At 43.0% G+C, this 18,865-nt stretch overlaps 1 protein-coding gene and 1 long non-coding RNA gene across 2 annotated transcripts; one reads left to right on the top strand and one right to left on the bottom strand.

Annotated features, from left to right (window-relative positions):
* Positions 1-824: 824 nt before the first annotated feature.
* Positions 825-8,010, top strand: ccdc78 (coiled-coil domain containing 78). The gene is made up of 14 exons (XM_034570094.1): positions 825-945; positions 1,324-1,455; positions 1,551-1,637; positions 2,002-2,358; positions 2,992-3,042; positions 3,178-3,266; positions 3,547-3,625; positions 4,724-4,849; positions 4,932-5,128; positions 5,297-5,471; positions 6,054-6,097; positions 6,197-6,278; positions 6,390-6,490; positions 6,768-8,010. The coding sequence occupies exons 1-14, from the start codon at positions 874-876 to the stop codon at positions 6,853-6,855; spliced, it is 1,680 nt and encodes a 559-aa protein (XP_034425985.1). The 5' UTR covers positions 825-873; the 3' UTR covers positions 6,856-8,010.
* A 10,014-nt stretch (positions 8,011-18,024) lies between these two features.
* LOC117752602 lies at positions 18,025-18,590 on the bottom strand. Its single transcript, XR_004612106.1, has 2 exons — positions 18,475-18,590; positions 18,025-18,433 (listed from the first exon to the last, which is right to left on the bottom strand). It is a non-coding gene; the product is annotated as an uncharacterized LOC117752602 (long non-coding RNA).
* Positions 18,591-18,865: the final 275 nt, after the last annotated feature.

The following is an 18,865-nucleotide window of genomic DNA, read 5'->3' as shown; positions in this document are numbered from 1 at the left end:
GCAGTGGAAGTAGCAATAGTAGTAGACGTAATAATAATTATACTGTTAATGATGTTGTGTAGTTGTTGAGTAGTGAGATACCTGCAGAATAAGCGAGAGAGATGTAAAAAATAATATGATGTCTACTGACATACCTAAGTAGAAGTAAAAAAAAAAATAGCCTTGGGACAAAGGGGGGTCCCGTAATATTTTCTCTCGTGTAGGGTGTCCATGGCCTGAAGTTGCCCCAACTGTGGAAACAAGAGGGCGCTAGAGGTCTTTTTCATGCAACATTCCCTAGACACACCCCAAAAAAGTTAACTTTGACATCATAATGCCAAAAGTGCAGTAGTTGCACAAACTGTGGCAGCAAGGGGGCGCTATAGGCCTTTTTAGTAGATGAACATAGGTGTTACTATTAACATTCACTGAGTCTGTGAAACCTTTAGTGTAATAACATCTGTTTTGACCTAATATTTCATGTCAAAGTGGCCTCTGTTCATTTAATTCATTTTACACAAGCAAAGCTGATGATGGGCCTTGTTTTTTTTTTATCAGCTTGGAAAAATAGATGGAAAAATAGATGGAAAAATCACATCTAAACTCTATCACAGCATTCAGAGTTTCCTACACACTCGGTATTGTTGTGATACAGCGGAAGACAACAGTGTAAACTAAGTTTCTAACTGTCAACATTTTGAGTCCTCGACAGGATTAGTGTAGTGTGAAGCTGGTGGTTTGTAATGTAGCATTTTGTGTTTCAATAAATAAACTGTAATGTTTGGTATGAAATGAAGTACGAAGGCAGACCAGCTTTGTTTGTGTTTTTGAAACCATGGCAACACACTGTTGGTGGATACAGTGAGGGCCACCGGCAGCACACACTGAATAAATATGGACACTCAGGACCAGCAGCCTAATTCAAAAGAACTTCAAGAGAGACTTCAAGTTCTGACGGAAGAAAATGTGAGTTAAATATGTCGTCTTCGTGATGTGCACTTTTTACTTCTGAAATTCTGGCCACATATTTTGTTAGTGAAGTAATGCGAACACTTTAGCGTTTATAAGCAGGATATAAACATGTTATAAATGACACAGTACTTAAACACACCTACAATAATATAATATGTCTTAATATGAAATTATTTTTGTTTGCAAATACTCTACATTAAAAATTAGATAAACAGCTCAATATTTAAATTAATTAAATAGTTAAAATATCCTATTTATCATTTCATATCCTGCTTAGACATGCTTAATAGGTGGCTTAAAGTAAACTGTAAATTAAGATGGGCAATGATTTTTAAAGGGGAAATGCACCATTATCACTTCACCTCCTTTCAGTTCCCGCTACGTGAGAAAAATGAACGCCTCTTTGCCAAAGTGGGCTACCTGGAGAGCAGACTGGGCCACCTGGCTGGCTCCAACACAGACCTGTCCTGCAGGCTGGTCCGGAGTGAAGAGGAGAAACTGAAGGTAGAGAATACGAACTGTATGTTCTGCCTTAACTAAACCTTCAATGTTCGGTAAAGCACCGGAGGGATCTGTCTTCCCTCGTCTCGTTCTTTCAGATATCCAAGGAGCTGGTGGAGGAAAAGATTCAGACCAACAGGATGAGAGAGCGATTTGAGGAGGAGACGTTTGAGCTGAAAAACAAGGTGAGAGTTGGTTTAAAGTGTAGAAATGAATTCAAAAAGTGGGTAAACTGAGAGAAGACACATCGACCGATCGCGATTCAGTCTCAGCTGTCAATCATGATGTTTCACCCTGTTTATACAGCATCAACTAACTAATTAAAACCAAATTAATCAGAAGAATTAACACTTCAGCGTGAAGACGTACCTAAAATGACAGAAACCATCTTTATTTTCATTTCATTTGATTGTTTAATACCTATACTGCAGTCAGCCTCCAGGGGGCGATTGAGACACTTTGGCTTCACTTTTGGGGAGTCGTAATGTCAGCCATCTTTGATACAGTCTATGGTTAACGCCTCTGCTGCTCTTTCTTTGCCGCCTTTAGATATTGAACCAAAACAGTGTGATAACAGAGCTGGAGCTGCAGCGAGACAAACTGTCCAGGGGACTTCAGTCGGCCGAGGCTCGTCTGACGGCCGGAGAGAGAAGCGGCCGAGACCTGACGGAGGACTTCGCCGCTCTGAGGAAGAGCTACCAGGTTCTGGCCCAGGCCCACGACAAAGAGCTGACCCAGGGCGAGGAGCTGAGTGCGGAGCTGCTGGCACTGGCCCAGGCCCAGGACGCCCTCCGCAGGCAAATGGAGGAGCAGCAGCGAAATGTCCAGACCAGCACGCAGGGGCTCCATGGAGAGCTGGACAGGGTGCGGGCCTTGATCAGCCGCATGTCACAGAACAGAGTCAAGGTGAGACAGTGGACTGGTTGAAATGATGGTGTCCGACAGTTCAGGTGGGATCTCTCTCACTAGGCTTCACATATTCTACCATTACCGACAATAACTCCATTTCATTTTGTCATCGCTGCTCCCTTCAGCTCTATCAGACATTTTCTTATGTACAAATACTTTAAACAGTGACGCACTTTTCCATTATGTTACAAACAGTTTCTTTTAATCAATGTTATAAATATTGTGATTTTGTTGATGCATTCAGTTAGATGTTGCATCTATTGCACTTCTGTCCGTCCTGGGAGAGGGATCCTCACATGTGTGTCTCTGAGGTTTCTACGTTTTTCTTCTCCTGTTAATAAGGTTTTATTTTGGTAGTTTTTCCTCACTCTTGTTGAGGGTTAAGGAAAGAGGATGTTGCACCTTGTTAAGAACTATGAGACAAATTGTGATTTGTGAATATCGTACATACAAATAAAATTTGATTGATTGATTTAAAGGGCAGCTACATGAATTTGGGCTTTTATTATGAAGAGGTCTGTTTTATTATGAGGAGCTCTTTTAGCTTTGACACATTTCGGGATTAACAGTGCAAAAGTGTTTTATGCTTTTTTATGTCAAATCTCCAATTCTATGTCATTTTCATAACAGACTGAGGATTTGGCAGCGTTGGACAAGGAACAAAAAACTATGAAAGAAACTGTGAGTATTTCAGTATAAAAGTCACTTTGATTCGTTTTGGTCAGCCGTGACCAGCTCCACATGTTTTACACGGATCAGTACCTAACCGCAGTCTCAGTAACTTCATCTCCCTGTTATTTCTCTGTTGTCACGTAGCTTCTTGGAAACCAGGATGAAATGAAAGACATGCTGGAGAAGCTGAGGGACGGCTACATGGAGCAGCAGAGGAACCTGGAGGACAAACTGTGAGGACCCACCAATGTTTGTCATTTACTCGTGCACAAGCTTAATTAAAAGGAAACATCCTCATCTTTCATGTTTCCAGTCATCAAACAGCCAAACCCATGTTGGGATGAGGTTGTCCCACATGCCTCTGCTCTGTGGTCCCCTCTTTGATTTTTTTGTTTTGAGCTGTGGTTTGATTCCCTGTGTGTGATGTGGTCTCTCTGTGCTCCCTCCTGTGATGTGGTCGTCTGTGGCATCGGTCGCCGCTCTCTTGTGGTCACGCCTGTGTCTGGTCATCAGGGCGGCCGTGAGCAAAGAGCACCAGGAGAGCAGGGGGGTGATCCGTGACAGCCGGGTGAAACTGTCTGAGCAGAACGCGGTGAGCATGAACGCTCCCAGATTCTGACTGACAGGACGCTGGTAAAGCTGCTGCAGATACTATCACTCACTTTGAATCTGAGTCTGAATAAATCACTGCCATATGAACAGCATTTTCTTTTTTCCAAGATATTTTTATTCCAAGATTATTTTCAGAGTTCACAGGTCATGACAGTTATTGCTCAGTCAGACCTCTCCCACCCAAAACAGTGTAAAATTATAATTATTGTAAGTATACTTTTATCGTATTGCATTCTCTGATTTGATCTAATTCTAGTTCTTATTTTTCTAATAGGTTCCTGCTTGAATTTGAGTGTATTTATTCTCATATTTATTCTTTTACAACTGTATTTTTATTTGTTCTAATGTGATTTTTATTTATTTTTACTTGTGGGTCTTTTATTTGTGAAGCACTTTGTAACTTTTTTTTGAGAAGTGCTTTATAAATATAATGATTATATTATTATATCACCCAAAAAATACCCCCCCCCCCCCCCAAAAAAAAAGGATATATTTATGCGTGAATAAATCCATCAATTACATATTACAAGTATATTTTCTTCTAACTCAATAGTGGAAAGTAAAGGTGGTTTATAGTATTTTAAATAAAAGTTTCTTGTGGCACTATAGGCATAGTTTGCTTCCATTCAAACACATACTGGCCTTTCAATCCTGAATATCTGGATCCCGATGGTAAATGATGCAGGAAAATTACTTCACTTATCCTTTCATATGGTAAATCACTGAAAATCTCCTGAACCCACAGGTCATACTCCGAATAAGCAAGAATAAAATTTAAAGTATCGTGACCTTTGTCACATTATATAGACACGTACATGTTTTAATCACTATTATCCTATCATAGTTACTAAGCTTGACGTCATAATCAGACTATGCTCTGTGACATGTAAACAGGAAGACGAATGGAATATTAGCAACTCATGTAAACATTGTAATCAGGTAAACAGTCATAATGTTGCTGTCTGTAGACACTGTTCAACTTTCAGCTTCTAAATGACTCTTAATACAAATTTCAAAAGGAGGTTAAAACAGTGTAAATGTGTTCAAATTGAAATGTCTGTATAACCCCCCCCCCCAGGCCCTGATGTGCTCTCAGAGCCAAGCGAAGGAGGCAGAAGAAGAAAACTCAAAGCTGCAGCTTCAGGTGAAAGAGCTGAACGAGGAATTCCGATCACGGCTGGTGTGCTACGTGCAGGACTTGGCGGTGAGCAGTGAACACAACATGGCGACATGACAAGTCCCAGGACAAGTCTGTCATCTTACTGTATCACTCGTCTTGAATCCAGGACTACATTGATGGACTCGGAGAAGGAAAACCTCCCCCAGAGGGACCTAAGATGAGGGTGTTTGTGGAAAACCTGCTGCAGGATGTGCGCTCCTCCTACAGGGCCAGAGAGGAGCAGCTGGCTTCTGCTGCTCGCTCCTACAAGAAGAGGCTGCAGAAGATCACTAAGACCCATCATGCACTGCTCATCGCATACAGGTAACACGCAGTCTGTTTGTTTGTCAACAATTAGTAACGAATTAGTGTCAGTTACATCGGTAAAAACTTATAGGAGGATCCATTTATCATTGGTTTCTGTATTTTTATGGGATTTGTTGACGCTAGAAAACACAGAACATCACCTGACTCTGTAGATTTTGCTTTTAGGGTTCAGAGGGAGCAGGTGTTGGCCAAACCAGAGTGCGGACTTGACCCCGGACTTCCAGAGGCCACTTTCAGCCTGGAGCTCACTGAGCTGAGGGAGGAAACCGAGAGCGAGCTGCAGCATGTCCGTCAGGACAAGGCGAGGCTGGAGGCTCAGCTGCAGGCGGCCCTGGAGCAGGTAGAGAGGAAAGAAAGATGGCTGCTTTGAAGTGGATCGATGTGCTTTTGTTTTGTCCTGTGAATGTTTGTTTTGGGTCTGTGGGGATTCTTCTTTGTGTCCTCTTATAAAGGCAAAGAGCGAGTGGGGAAATGTCATACAGAAACAAGGGATTATTGTTACAGAGGTGGATTTCAGATCGTGTAACAGCATCAATGGATGTAATATTTGTTGATGTTAAATATTCACTTTATTTTACATTTGCTTTTAAAGAAGTTTCATTTTCAGTTAACGCAAGGTCAACGGTACAAGGAACTGTGTTGGACAAGAGGACAGGACAGCAGAGCAATGTTATAACAAATATATATAAAAGTATAAAGTAAGAAAGAGAGAGAAAAAAATCATTTAAATAAAATTTAATTTAGTAGAGCTCATTATAACGCAAAGCAGAAAATCAAATTCAATTCAATATACATAAAACAAATTGCAGAGAAGGTTCTCGGGCAAGACAAATATTGATTGGTACAGATTCTGTTTATTAGTTTTCATTGACTTTAACATTTCTGTGTTTGTGATGATTCACTCTGACTATACTGTTTCCAGGTGGCTGCCCTAAAGATGCCTGCTCAGAATTCACGCTGTCTGGAGTGAGTTTCAATTTTTTAATTTTATCATATGACAAAAATAAAAAGATCAGCTGTGGGGTGTGTCATTACAAAAAAATATGAAATGTGTAACTTTATCAGGCCGGTGAAAGTGGAGCAGACATGTGAGGAACCCGGGATGGACGTAAGGACACAGCTGAAGGAGATCACAGACTCTACGCTGGTAAACAAACCTCTCTGCCATTTCAATTTCTGATATCAGAGTTTGTAAAGTAAAGAAACTCTTACAATCTTTTTTATGATAAAGGTGATTTGAAGCTTTTCTCTCTGACAGGTGAGCTTTGAGAAGGAGCGAGCTCTTCTCATCACCAGGGCGACAGTTGCAGAGGCGCAGGTGTCCGAGTTGCAGGACTACGTCGACAACCACCTGGGCAGGTCAGGAGGTCACTGATAGGGAAAGTTCACGAAAAATTTTTAATTCACTCATTATCTACTCACCACTGTGCCAATGGAGGGGGGGGGGAGAAGGGTTCGAGTCCACAAAACGCTTTAGTAGTTTCAGGGGTGAACCAGTTTCCACTCCTCCATCGGCATAGTGGTGAGTAGATAATGAGTGAAGTTTCCTTTTTCGGTGAACTATCCCTTTAACATGTAAGTCATGTAATGTTTTAATTCATAAGAGCGTTGTACTGAACATTGATGCAACCTGCAGGTATAAAGAGGAGATCACACATCTCCGCAGACTACATGGGAAACAGGAGGGAGGACGATCCCAGAGTGCCAATTCTTCTCTCCACTAAGGAAACTGGAAATCCCATCTTCAGATAATTCAGATTGCACAGTTTTATGTTATAAATCTCACACTTACGTCATCTGTAGCTTTAAACATTTATTCCCCTGATATCACATAAATCAAAAGCAGTTTCACAAATTCTGTTTCCATATAAATCCATCTGGATAACCTGTTTTAAGTGTTTAAACATGGTGTGTGACTCCCTGCTGCATTCACACACCATCACTAGGTGGTGCTGCTCATTCTGCTGCTTTTCTCCATGAAAGGCCCCCAAAGAAAGCCGGCCTTGAGAAAAAAATGCCTGGAATGTTTGTAAAGCTTATGTCAATTTCACGAGCTCGGGAGAAGAAAGAGCGGTGACAGCGAGGGGTCACCCTGGTGAGAATAATGTCATTACATGTTACCCAGACACGTACACGCCTGTGAATGCTCTCCCCATCAATGCCGGGCTGAGAACTGCGGCGCACAGCAAGCCAGGCTTTTTACAGAGGGAGGGTTCATATTTATAACCTTCAGTGTTTGTGTGAATGGGCAACTATTCCCTTAAAATCCCTTTAACAGTGAAAGGGTCTGTTTTTTTTTTTAATAGCGTGTTTTGGTTGCATGGTTTCAGGCTACGGCCAACAGCTGATATAACTTTAAAAATAGAAAGTACTTTTAGATGTGGCATTATTTAAAAAGTTTGGTGTAAAGTGTCAGAAACTTTGAGTCAAAGTTGGGTCGAAAGCAGAGGTAGTCATGGGAATGATGGGAAAAGTAGAGGAGATGGAGAGGGTCATAGGCATGTCACCCCAATCCCCTTTTCAGGGGGCATGCCAGCCATTGGGAGGGGGGAGTGGGGGGTAACAGGGGTGTGAAAGTCTGAGAGGAATGGGAAGTGGGATTTTGTAAGTAATGTATTACACTCCCAGGGCCCTGGGAAAAGGGGTGGGGGGGGGGGGGTGTTCGGCTTGGGCCCCGTGCCAACATAGTCACTGTGCCAAAGCGCTGGGTGCTGGGGACCACTCCTCTCACCGGCGGATCTGTGGGAAAATTAAAACCAGGTTGTTCTCTGCTGCTGCGCCAAACAAACACAAGAGAAGAGAGGTGATGTGTCTGCAGAGGCCTCTGCAAACATAATGAAATCCAACAAAAAGCAAACAAATAGTGGACATTTTCAATTTAAAAAAGTAGTAGAAGTTTGTCTGGAGCGCAACTGGTCTCCAAGGCAACGTGCCAAGTATTTTTTTTCTCAAGATTTTTTAAGAATTTGACTCCTTAGACTGTGACCAGCTATTTATTGAAAACAATATGCACTCACTATTATGGTAAAAATAATATATATAATAATGACTAGAGTAATATATCTGAATTATGTGTTGCAGGGATGGTTACAGATTTTACTCATATATTCTGGAATTAGCCAAAAAATCTTAAATGTGTTCAAAAAGAGACTGGAAAAAAAGTTTTGGGTGTAGATTTTGATTTAGATCCAAACACATACATACTGGGTTTATCCCCTGAAGACCAGATAGACAGAGATCGGAGTTACCCCATTACATTCTCCTGGTTAAGGCCACAAGCCTCCAATATATTGCAATTGAGAGACAGAGTCAAATTATGGATTAATTATTATAGTAATTATTATGGAGAATTCAGGTGAAACCAGACAGACTGGCACTAAGCACCTCTTCTTATGTTTCTATTTAATCTTATTTACACTGGTCTTTTTATTTATCATTACCTGTATCATAATTATGAAATTGTAAGTTCACATTTTTGGTTAAATGGAAAACTCAGAAATAAGTCAGGAGGCCTGCTCAGAAGATAAAGTTAAAGTTTTGTTATAGAATTGATTATGTGATGGATATTAATCATGATGTGAATCGTCCAATGCGTTGAATGTCTGTGTTATTTCTTTATGTCTCAGATGTGAGAAGAGCCACCAGCAGGATTATATGCTTCATGTAATTTGCAGTTTGTTTTTCATGCGTCTGCTCGGTTCAACCAGTTTATCAACTTGTCTGTTCCCGTCCCACTGAGAGTGGAGAACTGGTTTTTCTACCACCGGCACACAACCCACTAAAATAAATACACAGACATAAAATCTGATTTACACCCAAACCGAAACCTGGACTGACAGACTCACACATCACTGTTTGACACCAGAGCGTGTTTGTTTTCACCATTAATAACAGATTGAATTGTTCCATAACTCATGTCATGAATAAGTTTCCTTCTGATCCTCACGAGACTGTATTTACTTATATACTGTTTGTACAACCACAGAACACTGTGTAAGAGTTTTGTATCGTTGTTCTTTATTTCTGGCTGGAAGATGGCACATTAACATCAAATATTATACAATGATGTTGCTATTAAATGGTTTTCATGTGATGTACACAACAATTCAAACTTCATCGACGTTCCCACTGACCAAAAGTAAACTAAAAGTAAAAGTAAAAATCTAAGGAAGTGTTTATTTCAGGAGTATTTCACTTTTCGTCCCCTAATATTGTACAGATGTAGTTTAGCATTCCTAACAGGACATTAGCATTCTGGTTCATGTGAACTCATCAGATCTGCTGATCCTCAAGACCATGACCTCATCAACATTACAACTGTGTGTAAACTTGCTTGTTCGGTTTCTCCGCTCTCGTCTGTTTTTTTTTGTCACTTTCGGGCCCAGATTTGTTTTGTGAGCAGCACAGTGGGAAAAGGGGCTGGATGAATGTGTCGTTCTGCGGATGGGAAGCAGGGTGGACCGGTGCGGAGGAAGTACCTCACATGGCCCGCGATGGGCCGCTCGTCAAGAGGCCCTTTGTTTTAGGAGGTTAATGCCTAATTGATACAGGCTTAATGAGAACGGGCCTGTGTGTGCAGAGTGTGTGAGCCGGGGGCTGGGCGGCGGCCCTGTCGTAATTGGAACGGACAAGCCTTGTGTGGAGGAGTGCACGGGGAGAGGATTTATGGGAACACAAGGAGAGGAGAGAGAAAGAGAGAGACAGAGAGAAAGAGAGAGGGAGAGAGAGTGAGAGTGGGAACCAGGAAGAAAAGGTGACAGGGAGTGGGAGGAATGTGGAGGCAGTGGGAGAGGAATCCGATGTGGTCGTCAGAGTATAGCAAGATCGTGCGAAAAAAAAGGGACTGACAATGGAAAAGTGAGCAAAGAGTGTAACCAGGACGTTCCCATGCATGTGTGCTGAACACTCCTCCCACGACACTAATATGTGTTGAGATACTTTTACAACTTGCTGCATCTAGTATGAAATATATGCTCCCCACAAGTTAGTTAAATGCATGTTTTTTAACGTCGGATATTAATCAACAAAAGTAAAAAGGGCAACACGAACTGTCTGCAACTCTCTGCTGTACAGGACACCTGTCTGTTCTTTTCTGACGAGCTGTCTTTTCACCCCCTCTCTCAGTCTGACAGTCTCAGACTATTCATGCAAGAGTCCCCAGCTACCCTCCAGACAAGCTTTCAGCACAGAGGCTGGAGAGGCATTAGGAGGGAGGAGGGCCGGGGCCGCAGAGGCGAGCACAGAAGAAACGTGCACTTCAGAAAACCTTGAAGAATCAGGCCTGAAAGCTGTGGAGATTGTGGGTGGCTGCGAGAAGGGGAGACAGGGAAAGAAAAGAAAGAATAAAAACATAAAGGGGATCAGTGTGCATAATTATGAAGATGAGAGGGGGAAACAATGACAAATTGGATAACAGAGTGGGCTGCTAAAAAGGTAAAAAAAAAAATTCAAAAGTGATAGAAAATGGAGCTTGGAGAATATAGGGTGAGAAAAGAGGGGAGGAAGAGGTACAGTAAGGGTGAGAAGGACAGGGGAGGGAGGCAGCGTGATGAACAGGAGTGAGTGGAAATGAGGCTGAGAGGGAGTGAGAGGGAAGGAGAGAGGGACAGACCCTCTGCTTTCCCACACTCGGCCGGTTCCCACAGTGGACCCGGCTAATCCCTGTCTTAATTGGGGGAGAATTCCAGCGCACATGTTCCCCCTGGAATGAGCGAATAGACTGAGCGACAGGGAGAGGAGAGCAGAGGGAAGCTCCTGACACATCAGACAGACCCCGGCGGCCCGGGCCTCATGCACCATGCGCCAGTGCACTTTGTCAGAATATAAACACGCAGCACGACTGTCAGCACGTCCGATGCATAAATGGCCTCCTGAGTTCCTCTTTCACCAGATCCAGCCCGAGAAGTGCTCTCAGCAGACACTCAGTCACATTCCACCGAGACCAGAGTTCTGTTTGCAACTGGAAGGTTTCATCTCATTCATGTTGAAGAAGGAAAAAAACTCTATAAAACAGACTGCTAAAAACTTTTTACCTCTGGTGCTAAAAGGCCTTGAATAATTTAGGTGCTTAGGTTTTAAACTATTCATCTCCTGGTGAATAGCTTTTTGTTTATGGTGCTTAAAGCATTAAAAATGACATTTAAATGGCATTTCACCTGAAAGATGTTGCTATAAAATCTGTTGACAGATCTTTTTTCATTGTGACAGTCTGAGTTATATTGTTATTCCAATGTATTTGAAGTATCTCAGTGAATTCCACATTGAGTTCGCAGCAGCAGCTGACGTGGACATTTCAAAAGCTCAGAACTATAACTTGAACTAACTCCACCACGGATAAATAATAAAATATTGTTGTGACTGCAACTGTAACTGCTCTCTAGGTATCTTGGTTTTTCAATTTTCTAATTCCCAACTGGCCAAAGACGAAGACAAACATCATATCAGGATATTTGCTTGTAACGTATAACTTTCATCTGATTGTGTTCAAGGTGCATGATAAATTATTTCTTTATATTGTTATTCAGCTTGAAGCTCTGTAGCACATCGAGAATTGATTTACTCCCTGTTTTCAGACACATTAAGTCAATGACTCCAGTCTTATCATCTCACTTTTTCATCTAATCAACCCAGACGACCCTGAACGCTCAGAGTAAAAGCAAACAGATCAAACAGATCATCACTTCTTCTCTGGGAATTGTTCAAAGTAATTCTGGGAAATGTAAGAAGTCTATCAATTATGTAGAGATTTTACCAAATGATAATCATTAACAACTGGCACTCACTTCTTGCTTTTACTTTGAACTATTCTTGTTAAATAGGTTGTATTGAAAGGTTTTTGCGTCTCCTTATCTGATGTTAACGTTTGGTTTTACTTTAATCATTCATATGTTTATTTACAATATATATTGTAAGTTGTTATTGGCCGTGAGATCAAATGTTTTATTACTCCAAGTCCCAACTGTCCCCGTATGAAACCACATTTAGATTTGGACCTTAAGAGACGTATCTTTCTTTTGATACTAACAAATGAATCCCTGCAAGAGTTTCGTAATGAACGTGGCACAGACTATGATCACGTCCTCACATATTTTGCTGCACAGTGCACCGGGAGTATCTGTTGACAAATCTTGGCCTGAAGGTGCAAACTGAGGGAGAAACATGCGAGGAGATACTAGTAACCTAACAAAACCACGGTGAGTGGCAGTTTCGTTCCTGCCTCCCTCTTTCCTTAATAAACATCTCGGAACAATGAGCGCAGTGCAAAATGTCTCTGAGGAGGAAACTTGACACAACCTCTCTGAGGAGAAAGATAACAGGCGAAAGGAAGAAAAAAACAAAACATGTCGAGGAGGGGAGGCTGGGCCGTGCCTCAGTCCTGCAGGATTAGATCTGAGACACAGAGAGGTGGGTGGTAGGTAGTGAGAGAAGAACTGATCTGAAGTTTCTCCCCTTTGTGCAGACGATCAGACGGGTTTTGCGAGTAAACCATAATCCTGCTGCTTAATTGGCAGGGTCGGAGAACCTCTCCCAAAAACAGTTCTACTTCCGTGTAAGACTCAGGCTGGGGTTTAGTATCCAGAGGGATGACGTCACCACAGGAGGAACAGAACTGTATCGGAGGAGGAGGAAGAGATGAGGATCGAGGCAGAGGAGGAATTGTAGGGAAATGCAAGTTACCCATTAAGATATTCAGGTCTCAGGTCTTTTAGCGTGTGCACTCGGCGGCTGTGAGGGTTTTCCCACTCTGTTCTCTGCTGTGGTGGGATGAGGAGGTGGCAGTGGGAGCTGTGGCACCAACAAACTGAACAAGCACCAACAGGCTTGATAAATGTACATCTTATCTTATCTTATCTCATCTGATCTGATCTGATCTGATCTGATCTGATCTTATATATCTTAAAATACTACTGCAGTCCCTGTTCTAAACCTGCCTGTTTGAAATGGTCTGTTTACTTGGCCTGTGGTGATGCTGGTTGCACATTTTCTTTATGAAACTGTAAAGGTGACCTGCAGTAACTGAGCTGTGGTGAGTAAAGACCTGCAGCGGGACTCAGAACCCATTGTTGTTGTGAACATGCTCTTGTCACGTCACTTAGTCAGATGAGTCCCAGTCGCCTCTTTATTAGAACTTTATTCATATTTTTAGGTTGCGTGTCCAAATCGCAGAAAATTCGACACTGCACTTCCTTGGGCCCTTAACAATACACATGTGTGACGCTGAGATGAACAGAGACATTTGAGCCACAAACAGACAGACAGAGATGTCTTTAATTATTAGAAAGATTAACGAATACAGTATTTCAACATTTAGCCAAACTTTGTGCATGGATGGTCTGTTGGTTTGTCACTTTAAACCATTCTGAAGTATCCGAACCACTAATGAATGACTAATGATGAAACTTTTTGTCGAGATCCAGAGAATGAATCCTGCTCTCTCTGATAATTGCCCAACTTGTTCCTATTCACGTCCATGTGAGCCGCAGTGAATGTCCCTGAGTAGCCTTTCTACAGTGGTTTTTGTGGTTGCACCCCCTGCGGGCGACGTCAGCCGCAGGACACGGCGAGGAGGTGGCAGCTGTACCGAGCTCAAACCGAGGGGTAGCGGCAGCGGGCCTTCGTTTCGAGGGGGTCGCAATTCATTCCCTCTGTCTGTCCTTACAATACTTTTTTTGGCGGGAAAGCACCAAAGACGCTTGTTTGACCCAACTTGAGTTTCTTTGCGGGACCCCCTCCCTGAGAAAAGTGTCGCCCGCCTGCACACTCATGCACCATGTCCACCCTGTCTTGATTGATTTTCAGTGCGCATTTTGGAGGGGATTACAGCCATCTGCAGGCTCTTGAGGAACAAAGGGTGCTCGGCGCTCTCCTCCCCTCACTACTTCAGAGGGATAACATGGCCAGATAAACATGCTCTCGCCCCACTCCACACTTGTTCTCTATTCTACCTTGACCTCTCAACCCACCCAAACTGCCCACTCCACTTTATGGCTGACCACGGTTGTTTCTCTCCCTGGCCCCCTGAATGGCGATCGCTCCCGAAAGTCCATGCACCACAGAAAGTTTGGGCCTTGCACGACTTTCAGCACCGAGGAGGGTTAGGTAGCAGCGAGGAATGAAGCGTGGGGTTTGACTGGCTTTTCCCTGGCACAGCGGGTTGTGGTGCGTTCTCAAACCTGAACATTCGCTTTCCATTTGGGAATCATCCGAATCGCCAGCTGTGCGAGGGTGTTATGGGAACCAGAAATTGTCAGCTGGGTGAGTGGGATGCCACAGCGTGGTGGTGAACGTCATGCTCCCCGTCAGCTGGTGCTGAGCTGATGGAGTGGCAGCAGGATGCACAGCCACTGACATTTAGTAGCTGGGAGTTGGATTACCAGCTTTTGTTTATGGGGGAAATAAACCCTGATGAAATGCACAGCTGTTTCTCCATCACTTCTCACTTCTTATATGTGTAGAAGCTGCAGAGGAATTCCCTCATATTGTCTTTTCCCTCTGTGGCACTTATATGGAGCCAAGTACACCAGAGCAACTGGAAGATATGTTAGAAAACACATAGAGCTGTTAAGATAAAGTTTGGATATTTCACAGGAACCTTGGGTCAGAAACCTGCAATTGCAGTTTTGCAAACTTGCACCTGTCTGGGCCCACAAAGCTCCGCACTGGACCCGACCCGATTATCTCCGAGACAGATCCAGACCCACCTGTTAACATATGACCCGACCCTTCACCTGTGATCAAACACATGCTCAACACAAACTCACTCACATCCACTGGGACATCATGGCCTCCTTGTCCCCCTGTTGTGGTGGTTGAGTTGTGCACTTGGAAAAGTGTCTCTCAATTGTAGCTTGTGTCTATCAAACACTAATACACTGTGGAAAAGGTGGTGTTGTGGGCTTTCACAATAAAATAAAATCCTTGCAGTTGACTAAGTCTTCATAAAAGCTGATTTAGATGTTAAAAATACTGCACGATCATTTCAATTTCTGATTTCTCCCAAAAACTTTTTTGCCGGTTACCCGTCGCCCCAGTGCAGGAGTCTATACGTTAGTTTGCTATGTCTTGTCCTGACGTGTTTGAAGGGCAATTAGATAACTAATTATCAAAGCACACACTGTAAAACATTATTCTTGCTCAGTCACCACAGAGGAACACGATTTCTGGAAATGAAAAGCATGAGAAAAGCTTCTGCTATCCAGTCATTCAGAGGCTTCAAGTATCCTTTGGCACAAGGTGAGAGATTTGAGATGAGGGTCAAGTGTGTGTCAGAGCCTCACAACCACTGTTGTTGGTTCCACAACAGAGCAGCACCCAGCAGCTGTGGACCAGGATGTGGGAAAGTTTCCACGATGCACCCATGAAAAGAGAGATCCAGTAGAGAGAGAGAGAGAGAGAGAGAGAGAGAGTGGGAGGTGGGAGAGAAGTCAGACCACAGAACAGGTTTAAACAATTACGTTTACAGGATGTAAACAGTTTATAAAACAAAGTTAATGGATGTCCTTGACTTGGTCAACAGTTACCTAACCAGCTGTTGTTGGTGGAAACATAACGTCCTTGGCAGGAGAAACTACTTCCCACAATTTTGCCTGTTTACCAGAAGCAGTGCAGTCAGGCTCACCATTGAACCTATGACGCATCACTGATGCACAATTCGCAGTTGTTACTGGGTTATATAACAAACAAGGAGAAAAATAGACAAGAAAATATAAAGATTCACAGTTTTCCCTGTGTTTTTCCTGCTCTGTGTCTGTCTGCTGCAGTTGCATGTTCATGAGGACAAACGGTGAGTTAGTTAGATCATTTTATTAACAGCAAAAACATTATAGCTGTCAATTGTCTTCTTGACAAAAGGGCAGATCAGCCCCTCACATGTGCATATTGGATAACAGGGAGATTGGCTGCTGCTGTAAAAACAGGGCCTGTGTGCCGAAGGTGGGGTTTTGTTGTGCCGGACTACAGGGGAGTGTCCAGTAGCACTTTGCCCCTGCGTGCGCTCTCATCTCTGGAGCTTTGTCTCTGGCTGCTTCCCCTCAAACTCCCCCAGGGAGCGACGGAAGTCCACACCCGGCGACTCTGTCCCATCGCTTTGGATTCCACTTTCCTGAGTGTTTCCCGCTTTGCTGAATCCGAACCTCACCTCAGCCGCACAGCGGGACAGAATAAAGAGGGTGGAGGGGTGGAGGAGGGTTTATTGTGTGTGCAGCTTTCTGCAAAAACAACAATGAAAACCCCTCAGTGTTAAGGGAGTGCATGCTTCATTACCTGTGTGCAGCATAATCGGACGATGGAATTCATCACAAAAATGTGTTTTCAGCTCCTTAAACAAACATTCTACAAGGAAAAAGTTATTTAAAACTTCTGTGTTCCCAAAGCTTGATTTGGATTGTTGATACAATCAAAAAGTCATTATTGTCATAGCTTTAATTCAGCTTGTGCAGAATCAAACTGTGCCACTGTGTCATTGTGGCCACACAGACATTACTACTGCAGTTTCCCAGGGTTCATGCTGGGGTCACAGAGAAGTGACAACAATTCAGGAAGTTGAGCTTTTTCTAAATGTCACATGATGTATTGGCCGAGGGAGTATAATTTGAGTGCTCTTTGTTTTGGCTTATCAGGCCTGCAGCAGTAACCTCAGATGGACTGGAAGGGAGGAGGGGGCCCGATGAGTGTGTGTGCAGGGTCGAGCAGCTCGGGGGCCCCCAGCTCCGGGGATGTTTCAAAGGAGCACTGAGGCAGTAAATAGTCGGGGAGGTTGGAGGTTCGCTCACATGAACTAGTGATGCAGTGGCAGAACCAGTGTCGGGGTTTCTATGGGAGAAAGCTGCATGGCCAGACATGGGAAGCATGTCGAGCTTTTGTGATTCTTTTCCATATAACCCCAAACTCCTTGTTAATTCCCCCAGCTGCTCTTTTTCAAATGGATTTACTGCGTGTAGTAAATCTGAGATCGCACCGAGGTGCTTTGCAGTGCATGTTTGTGCAGAACTTTTAAGATGAAGAAACAGGTGGTGAGTTTATCGTGAGCCGATTTCATACATGAACTCCAGAGAATGTCCACATTATTGGGTCTGTACATTTTCCTAAGTTTGACTTTCACATATTAAAGACGCAGCAGGAGATTGTCCAGCGTTCACAATGACAGGAAAATGTCTGGAACATTCAGGTGAGGGGGGGTGCCTTGGTGGAGCATGCAGGTAGCAGGTCATGAAGTATGCTGTGGAAATCACATTTTCTTTAAAGTCCATCAACACTGGTGTCGGACCTAAAGTCTTGCCGTCTTATTACTTTGATAATAATCACATATATCTCCTGATAAATTCAGGAAAAACAAGTCGAGGTAGGAAACAAAAGTTTGCTCCAGGCTGCAGGCGTGCAGCCTGAGTCGAGTGGAAAACAGATCTGGTTTGATTGTGTCCTCGCGCACACGTGGTCAGGACAAAGTGAGCGACTGTGTGGCACCTCAGCCCAGCCGAGTCCGCCACGCCGCTCCCTTAATCGCAATTTATTGCTTCCTGAATCCTGCAAATGGGAGCTGAGGACAACAGAATTCCAGACGCTGTTTTCTACCTCCTTCCCCGTCCGAATGCCCTCAGGGTCCTAAACACTCCTTAAATCTCTCCGCCGTTAAGGCCCCCTCGCTTTCTCCGGCGTCTCCATTTGTTCCCGGCTTTCAGGCGTCTGATTCATGGGCACTTGAAGAGACTTATGTCTGAGAAAAGTTTACCATGGTCGAAACCTTTGGAGCCACATACTCTAATGTAGATTAAAGTGTGTGATGCGTTAGGTGAGAGGACAAAGGAGCATGAAATGAGCCTGTTGAATTAAAAGTTCAAAGTGAATAAATGTGAAGCTTTAAGAAGAAGTTAAAAAACATCCGGAAACGTCAGGCGTGTTTTCTCACTTAATATTTTTAATAACACAGACAAACATAAAAATAATCCACAATTCGGAAACAAAGTTTTTTTTCCAAAGGCATTTTTCGTGCCCTTGTTTCTAGAATTTCTTATAAACATATTTACAGTCACATTTATATTCACATAAATTCACATGACAAACAGTAAAATGGCAGTGTACGCTCTTAAGACATAACGCTTCAGCACATCATGGTCATTTGGTATGAACCCCTTCCTCTTGTTGACATAGTGCACATCAGAAATGAAATCGTTTAACAGAAGTTATATAAATGCAAATGGAGCCTTGGGTAGAAATAAATCTTTCCACTGAGATTATTTTAGTCTTTCTTGCACATGACATCAGATTTGTCTTCCAAAAGGCTGTTGTTGGATGGTTAAATAAAAGCTTGATTTACTTCAAACCAAAAATAACAGATAAAATATGACAGGAGAGAGCAGCGAAGACTGCATCCTCCTTTCAGAAACAAAATCTCTGAGTTGGCCAGAAAAAATGAAAAGTGCACATGGAGCTGTGGAACCTGCTCAGGTCGCCTCAGCCGTGTGTCACTCATGTACGTGCTCACATCCGTCTGTACATATATTAAATTCTCAAATCGCTCCGCTATGCTACATATAGTTGCTTCTCTTATTTGGTTTTCAGTGCTTGCAGCATCACACTTTCCAGATCATTCCCTTTCTTTAATCAGTGCAAATATTCTCTTAACATTTACTTTTTTTTAATTTATAATCTCCTTAATAATAGTAATACTGAGAATGACCCCATTGGAGGGGAAGTAATAAAAAGCCCACATCACTGTCCTGTGATTGGACGTTTTCT

The sequence above is a fragment of the Hippoglossus hippoglossus genome, chromosome 19, assembly GCF_009819705.1.
Source record: "Hippoglossus hippoglossus isolate fHipHip1 chromosome 19, fHipHip1.pri, whole genome shotgun sequence".
Classification (NCBI taxonomy): Eukaryota; Metazoa; Chordata; class Actinopteri; order Pleuronectiformes; family Pleuronectidae; genus Hippoglossus; species Hippoglossus hippoglossus.
Note: the sequence above shows the minus strand (reverse complement) of the source record. Positions and strands in the feature narration are given on the sequence as shown.